General features: G+C 30.0%; 1 protein-coding gene across 1 annotated transcript; it reads left to right on the top strand.

The window, feature by feature from the left end:
• The first annotated feature begins 275 nt into the window (after positions 1–275).
• Positions 276–8,526, top strand: LOC132946455 (ATP-dependent RNA helicase vasa-like). Its single transcript, XM_061016462.1, has 10 exons — positions 276–555; positions 677–760; positions 1,406–2,318; positions 2,377–2,601; positions 2,690–2,866; positions 3,688–3,886; positions 4,020–4,220; positions 4,297–4,469; positions 4,848–4,937; positions 5,353–8,526. The coding sequence occupies exons 3-10, from the start codon at positions 1,416–1,418 to the stop codon at positions 5,407–5,409; spliced, it is 2,025 nt and encodes a 674-aa protein (XP_060872445.1). The 5' UTR covers positions 276–555; positions 677–760; positions 1,406–1,415; the 3' UTR covers positions 5,410–8,526.
• Positions 8,527–18,385: the final 9,859 nt, after the last annotated feature.

The following is an 18,385-nucleotide window of genomic DNA, read 5'->3' as shown; positions in this document are numbered from 1 at the left end:
TTATACCTACTTATATCTTAGTCCGTGGTTATGACATTGTTATGTCAAAAAAACCCCGGGGTGGCGGGGCATGGATTTATAATTAAGACATTTATTCTTATCTATGGACCAAGACCAAGAGTCTATTTAAATAATCAGTTGTTGGAGTTCCGTGGTAACTGGTAAAATAATTATATATTTTATTCTATGGTAAAATTTAATTTAAAATCCGGACCCAAGATGATAGTAATACGGCAATCACGACGCATGCGCACAATCGGCGGTCATCATTCTGTGATTGGACTAGACTGTTGTTGTTATTATTATTTTGTTTTTTAGGTTGTGAGTTTTGACTTGTGGCGTGCAGGCGTACTGGTATATTACTATATTGGAAATTATTGTGGATGTGGAATGCGGTTAACAGGCATTGGATTGTCGACGATGAGCCTTTTTTAACGGGTTCAGGATAGCGTGATTTCGATTCATAATTTCGTAATTTATTGTTCATATTATAATATCAACAACATGGTATGATCGCAAAAGTTCAGATTTGGTCCAAGTCCGAGCAATACTTTTGTGAGTACTGAGTGTGTGGTGTCTGTCGTATGACAGATTTCACTTACGCTATTACAATAATTTTGGGCATTGGCCTTCTTATAGTTTGGTGCTTGTATTAATTTGTTTTTTAATTTACAAGAGAACTATATTGTTATCAACGTCTACATAACAAGAGCTCTGTGGTCTGTAACTAGCACTGTTTCCGACCGTTCGAACACAATAGGTAATTGTTTGAGTAAATATTAAAATTAGGTACCTTTTAATGTTACATTAACTACATTTAATAGATAGTGATTTACGTAGGTTATTATTAGTTGTTTTATGCTATGTCCTTACAGAAACAACGAATAATTAAAGAGTATTTTTGTTGTAAAAAAATGTAGGTGGTATCTACTTGACGATGTGGGGAAATTTGAGTTTTTATTCAAATTACTCTGGAACATAATGAAAACAACTCTTTTCTTTGTCATTTTTATCGAACTAACATAATGCTAAAATGTATTTGGTACTTTTAATTAGGTACATAATTTGTTTTATCTTAACTTTTAGCTTACAATTATTGAAATAGAAATTTCTATTAAGTACCTATTATTTTTTTCATTTATTGTAAATAGGTATTTTAATTGAATACACTCTTCTTTAGCAAATTAGAATACGTTTAATTATTTAAATATTAAATAATTGGTAATATTAATTTTTCTTGTTATCTATATAAAAATTAAATCAAATGTGATCAACATTTAATATTTTCTGACATATCCATGCACAAATGTGCAAAAGTTCAAATATATTATAATATTATATTATTTAAATAATAGTTTAAGACTTAAATAAATTGATCTAAACATTTAAAAAATTATGCCTACAGATATCTCACTATGGAAGAAACTGTTGTTAATTCATCAGACGCTAATAAAATCAACCAGCCTGCTGTTGGCGAATGGAAAAACGATGAAAATATTTCTTATAATGATAACTATGAACAGAATATAGTAGAAACATTAAATGATACTACATTAAATGATAATTCGGTGCCTGAAAATGTCGTTATAGACACACAAGAAAATAACTGTGGTTTCTCTAATGAAAACACACAAGACAATTGGGTTACTGAAACTGATCAAAAAAATCATTATGGTAATAAAAATAACTCAGGATATCGGAAAGGAACAGGAGGATATAATAAATCCAACAATGGAAACAATTCTTATGAAAAATCATACGGTAATGATTCCACTTCAAATAATGGACATGTACGTGGCCGTGGCCGTGGTCGTGGTAGAGGTTTTTTAAAAAGATATGACGAAGAAAATGAATCATTTAGGGATGAATATGGCTCTGGTATTAATAATCATGGTGGTAACACTGCCCCAGGTCATCGAGGTCGAGGACGAGGGTTTAACCGTGGTAGAGGTGGAAGGCGAGATCAATCAGGATCAGGTGGCTGGTATGGGAATTGTGAAGATGGTCATAAAAAAAACGAAAATGATAAACCAAAAGCACCGTATATTCCTCCTGATATTGAAAATGAAGAGTCTATTTCTGGAATTGAGGCAGGGCTTAATTTTGACAAGTATAATACTATTGAAGTAAAAGTGAGTGGAACTAACCCTCCAAAAAGTATAACATCTTTTCATAGTTCTGGTTTGCGCACTATTTTGCTAGACAACTTATCTTACTGTAATTTCTCTACACCAACTCCAATACAAAATTATGCGATACCTATTATCATTGATGGCAGAGATTTGATGGCCAGTGCTCAGACTGGTTCTGGAAAAACTGTAAGTTAATTTAATTTTAAATATTCAGCAAATGTATAAAGTATAACTTTTTTTTTAGGCAGCGTATGTCTTACCTATTTTGCATAATTTGCTGAAGCAACCAACACAGTTAATTTACGATGAACATCATTGTGAACCGCATGTAGTTATTATTGCACCTACAAGAGAGTTAGTTTCACAAATTAGTGAATGTGTATGGAAATTTAGTAAAGGAACTGATATTAGAAATGGACTACTGTATGGAGGTACATCTGTTTACCACCAAAAATCTAAAATCCTTCAGGTAATGTAATTTTATATAGTTTAATTATTAAAAAATAAATCCACTCCTTTGAACTTATATTTTAATCATGACAAATTTCTCCACACAGAGAGGAGTTCACATATTAACTGCTACACCAGGACGTCTGATTGATTTTGTTGAAAAAGGTATTGTGACTTTCTCATCAGTTAAAATTTTTATTTTGGATGAAGCAGACAGAATGTTGGATATGGGATTTAAACCTGATATAGAACAAGTATTAACAAATTCGACTATGCCTTCCATAGTAAGTTTTCTTTGTTCAAAAATATAAAATGATAATTTATAATATACACTATGCCTAGATACCCAACCATGGTCGGTAAGATATAAAACAGCCGACCAGTGTATATATACATATAATGACAATTATGTATTATTTTGGCATAAGGTATATTAAATATTTGATTTTATGATATCAACTTGTATCTAAATAGTTATTAATAAAACATTTAAAATTAAATAAAAACTATTTAAACATAGGAGATCCTTTTTATTACATTTCAAGCTTTTTGTCCGAGAAAAACAATTTTGGCCAAAATTTATATGTCCATTTTCCATAAGTTAAGTAATTTCATTACAGTTTTATTTGAGTAACGAGTAAAGTAACTTAATTATATTTATCTCTAAGTAATGAGTAAACTAACTTAATTACTTTTTAAAAGTAACTTATCCAACACTGTATATACGTAACCTAACCTATACGATTAAATGTAATATTGCATGACACTTGCACAGGTACATTTGGCTGTATGTCTGGAAAGAGGTTCAAACCGGATGAACTGATTTTGACTGGTATTGTATTCCCTAGTAAATAAAAGTTATGATTAGATATAATTTTACACCTGTATATTGTATTTAATCAAAACAACCAAAATATCTGTCTTAAAATTCTGTACAGTTTACATTAACAGTGTTTAAGAAGGGGTAAATCCATGGTTATTTAACTTGTCAAGGGGAACACCGTGCAGGATTAGCTAGTTTATTATTTATACATTAATAGTAAATGAGATGTATTATATACAATGTGGACTATGACGGAAGTTTTAATGAGTATAATTTTTCTAGGAATCGAGACAGACAGTTATGTTTTCTGCTACATTTCCAAGTGAAATACAACTTATGGCCACTACTTACTTGAAATCAGATTATATATTTGTAGCTGTTGGGGAAATAGGAGGAGCATGTAAAGATGTTGTGCAAACAGTAATAGAAGTCACAAAGTTTAAAAAAAAAAATGCATTACTTGATGTAATTAAAGATATGGGTATGCTTATTAATGTTAAATGTTAAATAATTTATTATAAATTAAAATATTAAAATATTGACGCAATTGTTTGTGTCTAAAGCTTGTACAAATATTATAATTTATATAACCAATCGTGTTTTTATTATTTTAGAAAATTGTCAAGGTACAATAGTGTTTGTTGAAAGAAAAAAAGTTGCGGATTATACAGCTGCTTATTTAAGTGAAGTGGATTTCCCTACTACAAGTATTCATGGTGCACGTGAGCAACCTGAACGAGAACAGGCATTAAGAGATTTCAAAACAAATAGAATGAAAATTCTAGTAGCCACTGCTGTTGCAGCTCGTGGATTAGGTATTTACTTTAAATGATTATTTTATTATTATAGATTATTAATTATTATTATTATTTTTTTTATTTGTATTACTAGACATAAAAGGTGTGAATTATGTAGTGAACTTTGATCTACCAAAAACAGTTGAAGAGTATGTCCATCGGATTGGGCGTACTGGTAGATTAGGAAATGCTGGTAAAGCTATTTCATTTTTTGACCCAGAATCTGATGGTCCACTAGCTTCTGAATTAATTAGAATTCTCAAACAAGTAAGATTCCATAAATACTAATTCTTTAAAAATATTAAAATATAGATTAATATTAACTATTTTATTTAACTCAACTTATTATAATACCCAAATTACTATACTCTATCCAGCGTGATAATAAAAATTGGTTTTTCTGCACATCCCCATGCGAAACCCTGCCATAGTGGAATTGGTTCCAATAGCCGTGTGTCAAGTAGGTATGCGCAGAATTGGAATGTTCTTTTGCTGGAAATAGTATAAATTTGCAATTAAATTGTGTTTAAATAATAGCATTGCAATACATAAAATATTTAAAAAAAATTTATAAAATTAAAAGATCATTACATTATTCTTAAAATTTCAATTATAAAATAATATGTTGATAATTATATATTTTAGGCAGATCAAGAAGTACCATCATTTTTAAAAGATGCTTCTGAACGTATTCGAGCTCGCCCGGCTATTGATGATTTCAACGATATAAGAACGGTAACATGAAGATAAATATTTAATATTAACTATCCAATTGTCCATAGGCGGATATTGGGGGAGCTTAAGCCCCCCCTGAATGTAACAAACTACATTAGATGTCAAAATAAATTGTGTATTTTAATACACCTATATATACTTGGTGCCTCTGCTAGAATAAAGTAGGAGTACTGAGTAGCCACTAGTTAGTAGGTTGAAGCGTTTAAAAATGTATGTTACAGCTAATGGATAAGGCAAAAATGTTAAACCCGCCCCCGGATGTGACCAAATATCCGCCTATGCAGTCGTCTTATTATTTTCAGAAACAAGAAATAGTACATTATTTATTTGTTTTATTATACACTATTAATCATAAGATATATATACCAAAATAGCAAAATGCTTAAATTCTGTTAATTTTAATTTTTTTTTTTAGAATGTTGATGTCACATCCAACCTGGTTGCTACTGAAGAAGAAGAAGAGGAGTGGTAGATTACTTGAGTAGTTTAAGTTTAAATAAACAAGAGTATAAACACAAAACAATTCTAAAAATATGAATCAGTTAATATTATTAAAATTCAAAAATTTAAATTGGTTATAACTTATAAACATGGTCTGGGACTGAAAGCATTTGCTTTTTTATTTGGCTTGACTCTAGCAAAGGAGCAGATCATTATGGAAATGTATGTCGTGTTACTTTGATTTCAAATAATATGTAATTTATAATATAGTATAGTTATTTTTATGTTTTTTTTTCTATATATTTTCTATTTTGAGATAACATAGACTGACAGCTAAACACTGACAAAACCTAATAATTTTTTCCTCAATGTATTTTTGATAGAATTTTGCCTTAGAACTCAATTAGTAATATCCTATTTTTAGTAGTAATACTCAGCTCGTCTGTTTATTTTTGCTATATGTTGTGTCTGTCATGGCTAGCCAATAAAAATATATCAACACGATAACATATGATTAGCTGATTCTCAGTAACACTGTTCGTCATATTGTTTTTCTATTAATTTACAAATTTAAAAATGGAAAAAGAGTGCAATTTTAAAACACATTTAATTTCAGGTCTGACATTTTTTCTATGGATGGGCAGTTTTATGTTTGAAAATATTTCATTTCGAGGGGTGACCCTTTTTTATTTATTTTTAGTTTGGTTGGGAGCAGGGTATAATTTTTGTGTTTGATTTTTTTTGCTTGTTTTAATGTTTTAAAATAAATGCTTGTAATGAAGATTTTAAGCGTTATTTTGAAAATTGTAGGTGTAACAAAATATAATAACAATATTATTTACTAATAATACTACGAGTTGACATTTTAGTTTATTTAAACACATTTAGAAATAGTGAACAATTTTCAGACTGGTCAAGATGTCATAATTTTTGTCAGAATCTCAATAATAGTTTGAAAAAAAGATTAGAGTATTGTAGATTTGACTGATGCACGTTTAAAAAAAAATGTTAATTTAATATTTTTATTAAAACTATTTTGCAGTAGTTCTGTTTAATAGGTAAATAAATAAAACAATTATTACAATTTATTAATAGTTATGATCTTAATCTGATAGTTCAAAAATGTATTAAGTAATAACTATTTTATTGAAAATGTGTTTTTTCCTGCTGTAATAGCTAATTACTTGTTTTTGTAACAAGTTTTGAATTTCATGGGACCAACTAAAATTCCTCTTGTCTTTACGTACATATTAGAGGTATTTGAAGCTCAACCACATAAAAATACATATATATTTATTTTTACTGACAATGTATAACTTAATTTTACAAAAATTTTTATTTGTTGCTCAGAAAATTATAAAACTATTTTCACTATACAATTTAACAGACGAAATATACAATATTTAACTTGACATAATATACTTGTTAACATTTTTTTTAAATACCCAGACAATGTATTTACTATTTAGATTTTTATAATTCTATTATGTTTAATTTGACTAATGACTATAAATAATAGTCATTAATTTTTTTATCTATAACTGTACAACTAATTCTGTAATAATTATTTTAATATTTTATTATCGAATACTGACTTACAAAATGTACAAATGAATCATACATGTATTGCTGATACTAATTGTTTGTTTTACATTTATATTCAATTAATTTAAGTACAAATTTAAATTAATCATAACATTTAATCTTTATTAGAGATAAGTAAGAGATTGAGAAAGACAATATACACTCTAGTAAAGAAAAATGATTCTTAGCAATGGATTCATATCTATTTAGTACTTATTAATACTTTATTATTTTTAGGTAAATACTAGTATTAGTAATGGTGTTATTTATATTATAATATTAACTAAGTACTATGTTTTATGCTAATTAAGATAATAATTGGTGGATACTAATTACTACTTAATGTTGGAATGGAGGTTTTTGATTATATTAGGTTGTTAATTCTATGTAATGTTAAAAGTTGACTACTAATTTACAATTGAGAGTTTTTAAAATTGAAATTGATTAATTAATAATTTAAATTATATTTACCTAAAGCAACTATTCTGTGTGATAGCAATTTGATTTGTTTATTACTTATTAATATTCACTTTTTTAATAGTTCCTTTTATGTAACCAATGGCAATGGTGCAGACCTTAAAATCTGGGTTTAATTTATTTTTCAAACATTTAATTTTGTAATAGTGCCATGTCATAGGAAACCGAATTGTGATTTGTAGTTGTATTATCTTTTATATTATAATTAGTTGTGAGGGAAAAAATATTATTTGGGGGCTTGAGTACTTTTTATGAAGCCATAACCTCTACCTAAATATTCACACAAGTAACTAGTATATGCCTATACAGTTTTTAGTTTTTAGACCAACCAGTGCTATTAGAAAATGCTGTTAGTAAGTTTGTTTAGTGTATGATAGCTTATGTTAAATAATGATATTATTTAGATTTGAATTCATTCAATGTATATCTATTGAAATTCATTTTGTTGGAATTATTAAATAATTAAAATGCAAACCGAAATTAAAATAATAATTATCATGTTGCAGCTGCCTGGTCCACTGATTTGTACTAATAATAGTAATATTAGCATACATTTTCAGGACTTAAGTTTATTGTTGCACTTATGTATATTATTAAGAAAAAAAACATTTTGACATATTGTACTACAAATTAAAAATACTTTGGTTTATCAAAGGTTTTTTTCTAAATTAAATTATCAACCTATTAATATCTAAAATTATAAAAACTACCTATAGGCTATAAAACAATAATTAATACTCATAGTTCATATTATATGTTTTATACAATGTTGTACCTACTTTTATTTAATGTTGTTTTCTTTGAAAATTGAAACAATATTTATTTTATATATTGTTAGTTATTATATAAGTACAAAGTACCTATTTACTTATAATAATAATTTATGTTGCTTAATGCTTTATAACCGTGGTAATTGAAAAAAATATTTCCAACACATATTGTGTTATAGTTTATAAGTGTAATATTGTTAAATTATTAATACATTTACGATTTATCATTATGATGTTAACAGTTTATATACAGCTAATAACTGAAATTTAAAATTGTTGTTAAGAATAAAAATAAACTTATACTTGTTTTATTTAAGTTTTACTATTACTATTTATTTTTTTCTTTATTCAAAATGATGCTGGTAATCATTATCCCCCCCCCCCCCCGAATATGTGAGTAATTCATAATATTGTAGCGCCCCCAAGATTTTAATTCTAGTTGCGCCACTGCACACAGGTGCAACCGATTCGCTGCACCCGACCATTTATTTTGGATATTTATTTAGGCTGTTTTGGGGCCACAGTACGGTCTTTTGCTGGATAAACTACAGCTTAGATAACTGTGATTCAATTTTTTTCATTGTATAGGGCCTATACTATAGGCACGGTCTCTTAGTGCACATTGATTATGCTTATGTTTTATTTCTGATTTTGTACTACCTATACCTATTAAATTTATTTTTAATTTTCTTATTAAAAACGTGATTTACCTACTATGTACATTTGTCTATTATTGACACTTAAAGTAAAAATGTTTTACCAACAGTTTGGAAGTGGAGCATCTAAAAGACGAAAAAAGAATGAACAAATAAATATTTTAAACTATAAAGGGTTAATGAATAACGTAATATTGTATTCAATTTAGTTTTACAATATGTATAATAAAACATTTTATAATTTATTGATTACATAAGCTAGTTTTTAATTTGTAAAATAAAAACCATTAAAAATTACAATTCAAAAACTATTTTTACTTGAAATTCTAATTTTTTGATTTTTTTAAAATTGTTTATCTACCTAGTCAAATTAATAAAATATTAATTAAAATTATTGTTATAAATTATAATAACTTCTTTGCATTAACAAATTTGTTATTACTGATTTTAATATATTTTATAAGTCATGAAAATAATAGTTAATGTAGGTGGTTAAATATTAATTGACGTTAGACATTTAAAATAATAATTAAGTACTTATACCTACCCGATCAGTATTAAGTTTAAGAACTAGTTTACAAAATTATTAAATTAAAACTATAAAAAGTTGCATATTTATAACTACATACCTATTGGCTATTATAGATACCCTTAAAGAATGTTCTTTTTCTAATTTAAAAATAATAAAAAATTATTTCAGAAACTTATGCTGGGCTTCATGAACAATCAGAAATCAATTAACGAATCAATAGAGAGCTACAACATAATTACAACCATTAAACAGATTTAGTAGACAATGGCTAATGATCAGTCCATTAAATTAATACATTTGTCTTGCATTCCCACATTAATGAGTCAAAATCAACTCAGTAAAATTCTAGTATTAAAATATAATATGGAAAATTCAAAAAAAAAAAGGACAAAAGGAATAGTATTCCACAAATAATTAATAGGTGGGTAGTTTTGAATGTTTTGATTATGTCAAATCAAGAAAAACAATTTTATGTCTATATTATTTTATTTTACTCAACAATATAATAGCATAATAATAACATAATACTTACTAATAGACAATAGTATAGTATAGTATAGTTTAGTATAGGTAGTATTAGTTGGCTTTAAACTGTTAACCATGCTTATAAATATTTTTAAAAGTAACCATTAATGAATTTAATTTCACGATTAGAAAAAAAAAAAAATCCTAATTTCTTGTCAGGCGCAATTGTGTTTGTGAATAATATTTTTTTTGAATTAGGTACCTACAGCAAAATACCGAACGCAGTTAATAATTATTGTTATTTAACAGTATATATTATAATTACGTTATATATTATATTTTATGATTTTAGGCTATTTAATAGTATTTGAACAATTTAAATTTGTATAGTTTACTCCCGATAAATATTGGTAATATTTTTATTAAAAACCTCGAAAAAGTAATCTAAGTTTCCTCTTAATATGTATTTGATTATACACTGCATTTTTAAAAATATTTCAAGCTTTTATTGCCACTAATCCATTTAAACCATTATACGATACGGTATATATTATATGTATATATATTATTGAATTTTAAGTGAACAACAATAATATATTACCTATGACAAAAAACCATAATAGTATATAACATAAAATAATATATAGGTATATCATGTTTTGGCAAATTCCAATTCAACATACTAATATAAAATAGAAATTTATCATTGTAACATAATTTACACTATTTAGAAGTTGGAACTTTTACAGTTCAAAATTGTTTTTCGTAGAGGCACGTACAATAATTTATCGTTGAATTCAATGCATCCATTTAATACATTTTTTTGACAATGTTCCTTTTGAACCTGTTTTATGACTAATATATTTTTCCCGGTTTTTTTTTTTTTGTAAACAATTTTATATTAAATAAATCACTAGTAACCCACTGCTACGTCTTAATTCGCGTCCATCTTACAAACGACTAACACTTTTCTGTTGAAAATATATAGTATAACGATTTTTTAACCGTTCAATCTGTAATAATTGATTTATTTACACTCGACAGTACGAAAAAATAAGAAACAATATTTTTTTGTGTATATAGGTACAAAAAGTATATTTATTGATTGGACCAAACATAAACATTTTATATATAAATGGTTCAAATACAAAAAGGTGAACAAATGATTTTGAGAAAAAACAAATTTTGTAACTAGAAAAAAGTAGAGCAAAGTTGCTATTATTAACATTTTATAAGTAGATATATGATTTTTAATTCAGAAAAGGGGAAAACAATTTTGAAAAATAGACATAAAGAAAAGTAATCAGAAAAATTGAGCACAAAGTGGCTATATTATGCTATATGTGTAGAAGATTCTTAAAGCCAAAAAAGAGGGGGGGGGGACAAACAATTTAGAAAAATACAAAACGCAAGGAAAAACAATGTAGGTATAAAGAATAATTAAATAAAAAAAAAAAATACATAGGAAGGAGACTCAATAAACAAGGACAGGAGGATAGGGGATGGCGAATGGGTGCGGATATGCAAGTTATAGGCCACTGGTCACCTTTGCCAAGTTCTCACAACCGGTCCCGCGGGTAGACGAGTGTCAAGGGCGCGTTTGCTCGGGCGCGTGACGACCTTGCCCAGCCGGCGAGTCCAGACCGAGACGGCCGCGGGAGCGATGGTCGACGGCGACAAGCGGCGGCTAGTGCGCGATGTCATGCGCGTTGACGATTGATGGTGACGACTCTGACGACGGACGGCAGAGACCAATAGACACCGAGCGAGTGAAGCGAGATTTGGTGCTGCGGAATCGGCAGTGACCGCGGACAAGCGACCCGGCCGATGTGGGATTACCGCGGGGCGAAAAGGCGAGAGTCATCGGTCCGCAGCGCGACGCACCTTGGTCCTCAACTCTCGGTAATTCTCGCCCTGGCGTTGTCCCTTCAGCCGCGTCGTTGTCTTGCGATCCACGTCGTCGCACGCCGACAGACCCTGAAACGGTCAAGTTTCCGCGGGTCTGGCGCCGCTGACACGCGTCCGTGTACCTGCACATACCTCTACCACTCACCCCGTGCCAAGTCTCCGCCGCTTCCGTCGCATTACGAGTCGCACCATCGTCGTTGCGGGTACCGCTGGGGCGGAATCGTTGCCCACATCAGTACCGCTAGCCGCGCCGCGTTGTCGTCGTCGTCCGCCGCTCCACGCAACCGAAACCGCAGCCTGGACGCTCGCCAAGCTGCCAGAGGGTCTCGCGCGTCATTGGCGACCGAGCTCGCTACGCCCAAGAACTCGTCACGCCGCGGGTGGCCGGAGAACGTGCGCGGGTGACATACCGCCGGGCACCGTCCGTGCTCTTTCCCGTATCCTCCGATCCTTCACGTCGCCGTCTCCTTCCTATGTCTTCGGCTAAGCGGTGTTTCAACTTCGTGAATAGTGGACGCTTTCGCCTCGGCAGCGACACAGTCCTCGTACAACGCGCTTGACGCGTGTCCACGCCGCAGAAAATGGATTTCGCTTTCGTGGAACGCGTTGTACGGGTGTTGCCCCCGGATCAAGCCAACCTACTAATTCACCGAAAGAATTGAAGACCTCTGCTCCCTTAGCCGGTGTGCTCTCTTCTTTCACGTCCTGCATCGCGTCGCCCAGCGGTCCGTCTTCAGAAGTTGCAGTGGATTCGACTGGCTGCAACTCTGACGACGGAGCTTCCCCGCTGGACGACGCATCACCGCAAACAACCGACATCGTTGGTTCGACAACTTCCTTGACGTCGACGTCGTCGATTTCAGCATCCTGGAGGTTGTTATCATCTTGGGTAGAAATCGCGTCGATGATGGCATCTAACGTCTCCATTACACATGCATCGATGAAGTCGCCCAATACAGTATGTACCAATTCGTTTATTAGCTCTTCGTTGTTGAAACAAATTTGCAGATTGGTTGTGGCCATTTTAAAGTCTATACTTTGTGCTGATATGACGAGTTTAGAGAAGTAGAACACAGAACTGCAAGTGAACTAGATTTCGATACCTTCCGTCACCGAGACAATCGAAAAGCTATCAGATGTTTATTACTAGCCAGCGAGTACGTTCATCGTTCTTATATTGGCCAGCATTAGCTGGTATAGGATTTTGGGCGCTTTTATTTTTCCAAAGACCATCATATTGTTACTGTTATTATTAAAATATTTTAACGAGTATTTCGGGCGTTTGTATTATTCTGTACCTGTTTTATACTTACAGGTGGTCTTTACTTTTTGTATACTGTATACATAACATTTTATTTCTTACAATTATTTGACTACACATTATTATGAACACACTGCACGTTTTCCGATTTCCGATTTTTCCAATTATCTTACATTTAATACGAATTCAAGCAAGCTCACATAAAATCATCATTATAATTTTCTGTTGTGTACTTTATTATAATTTAAATAATATTTCTAGTATATAATAATATGTACCTATATTATATTACCCTGGTTTAAATCATGCGATGACTAGAAAGGATGAGTAGGTTATATTATTTGGTCACATCCGTGTAGGCCACACGTCCTGGCGTCCTGCTGTAAGGCAATAAAGGCAATAATATATATTCTTTACACGTGGAACACCGCCATTACGGTCAAGCACATATCATATTATGTTTTAGTGATTTCATAATGTTTCATGTACCTACATAACTAGGTATCAAAATAAGAGCTATTTGTACATTTTTATATGTATATATAAATATAACTGGTAATAAAATGTGTGTTAAAAGAAAATGATTTTTAATATTTTAAAGAAAATATGTTATTATTATCTATTTTTTCAAACTAATTATAATTTATCTTTATCAGCTATAACTCAGAATAGTTCAATAATTTCGTGATATTTACTATTCATATTTAAATATCATACTATTGATAATAGGTATAAACCACCAGAGAAAATGAGGTTTTTACCTACCTATTTGTGAATTTTATATGTTTTTGGTAAATAGTAATACCAAATACCAATACTCAATACAAAATATAAATTAATAATTAATAATTTTTTAACGTAGTGAGAATTTGAATTATTTTTGCACTCATAATTATTTTCAAACTTCAGTTAGTATTCTGTATATTAGAAATAAATATAAGAGATTGCTATTGATGTCATTATTAAGAGTAATAACGGATCAGTTGTGTATCGGATAGCGGTGATATTATTGTGGTAACGTGGTGTAGCTAAATCGCCTATCCAAGACGCCGGGTTACCTTAATTTTGTATATTAATGAATTAATGAGACGCTGAAAAAATTATCCAATTCTTGTACTTTAATGCTAAAACAGGAGAAATTCAATTCTTCGAAAGCTTGCACTGAGTATGCCGGTTGTCATGGTGGATATAAGTTTTGCCGAACGGGATAGAAAAATAAACATTTGGTCGTAATTAAATGTTTTCTTCAAAGTTTATTGATGACTTAAATATTACACGCATAAAATGTTTACATAAAAAAAAAAAAAAAATATAATAATAACATCATAACATTCAATTCAATAGTTTAAACTTTAAGGTAAGAGAAAAATGTTTTAGATTCTGAGCGGAGCGATGAATAGATTGATTTTACAATGATGTGTGTGTGTTTTTTTTGTGTCTGTCATCACCTTTTGAGACAGTAAAAATACTTCAAACAGCATCTTTTCTGGTAGGAAAGTGAATCTAGTTGAAACTTTGGGAGGAGGGCAGAAATTCCCAATAGGGTTCAAAAGCATTAGGGAAATCAAACAAAAAATTAAGGAAAAACTGAGATTTTTACGCTAAACCAATTTTTGAAAAAATCGATTTTGTTTTTTATTGTAATTCATAATAATAGAATATAAATTAATTTTTCACCGAATGTTTATATTAGCAATTTCTATGCACCTTAAATTTTCGAAATATTGGGACTTTTTAGCTGTTTTTATGCATAGCAAATTTTCGAGTTTTATTAGTTATTTTAAATGATTGTTAATACAACATTGTTGTATTGACAACATTTTTTACTTGGTCAAAAAACTTGAAAATGTAACAAGCGTTCCTCATAAGTTGTTGTTAGTGGAAATTAAAAAATACGTCGAGCTAAATCCACAATAATTTTTTATGAGCGCCTAAAGTTGAAATTTTGATAAAAATCATCAAATTCACGAAAATTGGCAAATTATTTCGAGTTAGAAATTCATAAAAATGTTTCTATTTATATCTACGCTTTGAAAATGTAATACGAAATTCCCCTTAAGTTTTCCTAGATTTAACAAGAAAAAAAATATTTTATTTTTTATTGTTCGTGTAGGAACAAACATACGAACCTTTTCTTAAATTATATAGGAACTTATACAATTAAATACATATATTTTCATATAACCCATTACAATTTTTTCAGGTTTCATTTATTTTTTCTAGTTCTTATGCTATGACTTGGGAAAGGCGCGCTTTGAAGCCTTAGTTCAAAAAGGGCACCGCGAACCAAAACAGTTTTGGAACCACTGGTGTAACCTGTAAGAACTAACATAATATGTATTTTTTACCTGCTATAGGTCTCGTGTAGGAACTTACATTCGTCCATGAGTACAAGAGTTACAATCTACCAAAATATAGTCGAGCCCACCGAGTTGAACTCTGTATAACTTGCTGACTCTATCCTGGGTGGGCGAGTGTTTGGCGTTTGCAAGGTATGGATTTGCCTGGTGCTCTGGTACAAAGTTCCTTATTAAAGAATGCCACGTTGAAGTGTTGAACAAATGTATTTTTATCAAAAAAACGACAAATGGCATGAAATTATTTTATCAAGAAAAAAACTAACTATGTCTTCTTTTCCTTTAGAATATTCAATAGCACTATTATTGTTATAATATATATAAATTCATGTGACAAAGCTTCAGTGGAGTAGTGTAGATAAATGTAATCATCTTTCAGACTGTAGTCTACTGTTATAACTTAAACCTACATAAAAACCAAGTATTTTTAAATATTGTAGTAGCAAGGATCATGACATTAAAATAAATCACAATTTGAGAAGTTTCAAATCTTAAAAAATGTTATTTAATCTAGGTAGAAATTTATGCAAAATTAAATTATAATCTGTAGTAATGATTAGAGAGTTTGCATTTATGATTTATATATTATATATAATTTTTTTTTTGTTTTGGAACTAAGAAAAAAACTTGTTTATTTTCCAAAGGAACGGGAAAAAATTAATTATTCAACTTAAATTGAGTGTTGGTAAGTATATAATTTTATTTTGGATATTAGATATTTTTGAGGCATGTAAGTGAAAAAAAATCGCCATTGGTTAAACTTTTAGAATTTTTAACATTACCTATACTCGAAATAAACGTGATCAAGATATAATTTCAACTGACCAATTAGTTGTTATCTGTTTGAGTTCCGGTATTAGATACCACATCCTATAATCGTCGTAGATAGACAAAAAAGTTATTATGTTATTTATAGGAGTGTTTTTCCAATGTAGATACGAAGTGATTATAGATATAGGTACATGGTTAAAGTTTTAGGGTATAAGAACATTTTAAAAGTCAACATTTTTTAACATAATATACAATATTAATTTTATTTATAATATATTATAATTTATAAAATAATTCTTATACATTATTTATACTTTATTTAATTGAACGTTCACGTTAATACCCATTACGGATCTAGGACAATTGGCCCCCCGTCATAATCTTATACACGGAAATTAATTGGTCCTACAGGCTTAAAAGTTAAATACAAACTATTTTTTTAAACACAAAACGTTCCTACATTTATTATAATTCAAATAAAAATTATAAAAATAAATATTGAAATGTATGCTTGGACTATACAAATAAATTAAAAATTCATCTTCTAAAAGGTTAATATTAAAATTTAAAACTTATAAAAATAGATAAAATTTTTTTAAAAAAATTATAAGATATGGTGGAAAATTGGTGGTTGACGTCTCAAATACTTTGTTTCAAAGTCTGTAATTGTTCCTTTATAAATTTCATACTTGGTGTTACTAAGAAGCGTGTCCAGGATAAAAATTCAGGACATGTCACAGTTATAAGAAAAATGTTACAATATACACATTTTTTAAGGGAATTTTTAATATATTTTTTAAAATGTACAGTAAATTATAATATCAACTAATAATTAATATTAATATTTTACACTTTTAATTTTTAATTTTTATCATAATATAATAACAGAGCCGGCTGAAGGCAAGTGCAACCGGGTGGCAATTTTAAGTGAATAATTAAGGGCGGCGTTTTAACCTTACATATTATGGACAGTTTCTTAAATCGCATCGGGTGGAAAAATACCTAAGGCCGTCCCTGTATAGGTACCTACTTGGGATGTAAATAATAAATATTTAATGAATGGGATTTTAGTTATTCAGATTTGACCTATATCATCAAGATTGCGTGATATACGAACATTATATATAAAATACAAATTCAAATACTAAAACAAATAATAAATAATATATGTTTTTATGATAATATGATATTATGATGTGTAGTACAAAGGAAATATTATTCCGTTTGTTTCCTACTTACCCATATTCATTGAAATGCAATATTGAATAATAGACATTGCCACTGACTACTTATATTATATAAGTCAGTATTTTATGTTTGATTACTATTGCGGACCACACGTATTGGAGTATTGGAGTATCGTGTCATATAAATGGGGTGTTCAAACTTTCGAAAACGGAGTAACGGAAATGTCATAAGTAAATATTATATAGAATCTTAAATATTTTATATACTTATGTAATTATGTATAATATACATTAATACTTGTACGTCTGTACCTACAATTTGACAAGCCGGAGAGTATGTAAAAAAAAGGAATAGGACTACCTACCTATTTGTATAATATAATTATATCGTGATGTAAGGTGTAACCACTGCAACTTCCTTTTATAGGAATATTATAGGTATCAAAAAAATTCATTGTACATAATATATGATTATAATAATAATTATAATATGTTTTTATTTATTTTTTTTTTTGGTTGAGGCTTCGACAACTGAGCCTGTGGAGCTGCGGGGGGGGGGGGGGAAGGTACCTACTGTAGGTTTTTAACACGTGTGTATTTTTTTTTGGTAGAATTTTTAAGTAGGTATCTGCCTTGCCCGGGTGGGGGGAGGCGGCCTCTCTTTCCGGAGTCTGGACACCGTGACTGCCCAAAGAAAAATGCCACCCGTAGCCGAGTTCGAACCGGCGACGGCGTGCGTCGCAAACGACGCTTTAATCCACTCGGCCACTCCGTCCCCATATAATATATTTTATTATGTATATAATATAATAATATATATAACATTTCTTACGTTTCCATATTGATTACGATTTTTGTCAGTCGGTCAAAATATGTGCATTCTAATATTATATAATATAGCCACAGTGGCGTAAACAGGGGTAAGGTTCTAGGATTCTAAGTTTCTACCCTCCTGAAATATCTTCTTTCTAGGAAAAAAAATTTAATTTAGCAAAATAATCAATTAAGGACTGAAGAGGCTATAATAGGGATGACCAAG

The sequence above is a fragment of the Metopolophium dirhodum genome, chromosome 6, assembly GCF_019925205.1.
Source record: "Metopolophium dirhodum isolate CAU chromosome 6, ASM1992520v1, whole genome shotgun sequence".
Lineage (NCBI taxonomy): Eukaryota > Metazoa > Arthropoda > Insecta > Hemiptera > Aphididae > Metopolophium > Metopolophium dirhodum.
The sequence above is the reverse complement of the archived record's forward strand: the minus strand, read 5'-3'. Positions and strand labels throughout refer to the sequence as shown.

Coding starts and splice junctions, on each gene's coding strand:
- LOC132946455 (XM_061016462.1), top strand. CDS start 1,416: ATGGAAGAAACTGTTGTTAATTCATCAGACGCTAATAAAATCAACCAG. Junction 4,221..4,296: donor TGTTGCAGCTCGTGGATTAG/GTATTTACTTTA, acceptor TTGTATTACTAG/ACATAAAAGGTGTGAATTAT. Junction 4,470..4,847: donor TAATTAGAATTCTCAAACAA/GTAAGATTCCAT, acceptor TATATATTTTAG/GCAGATCAAGAAGTACCATC.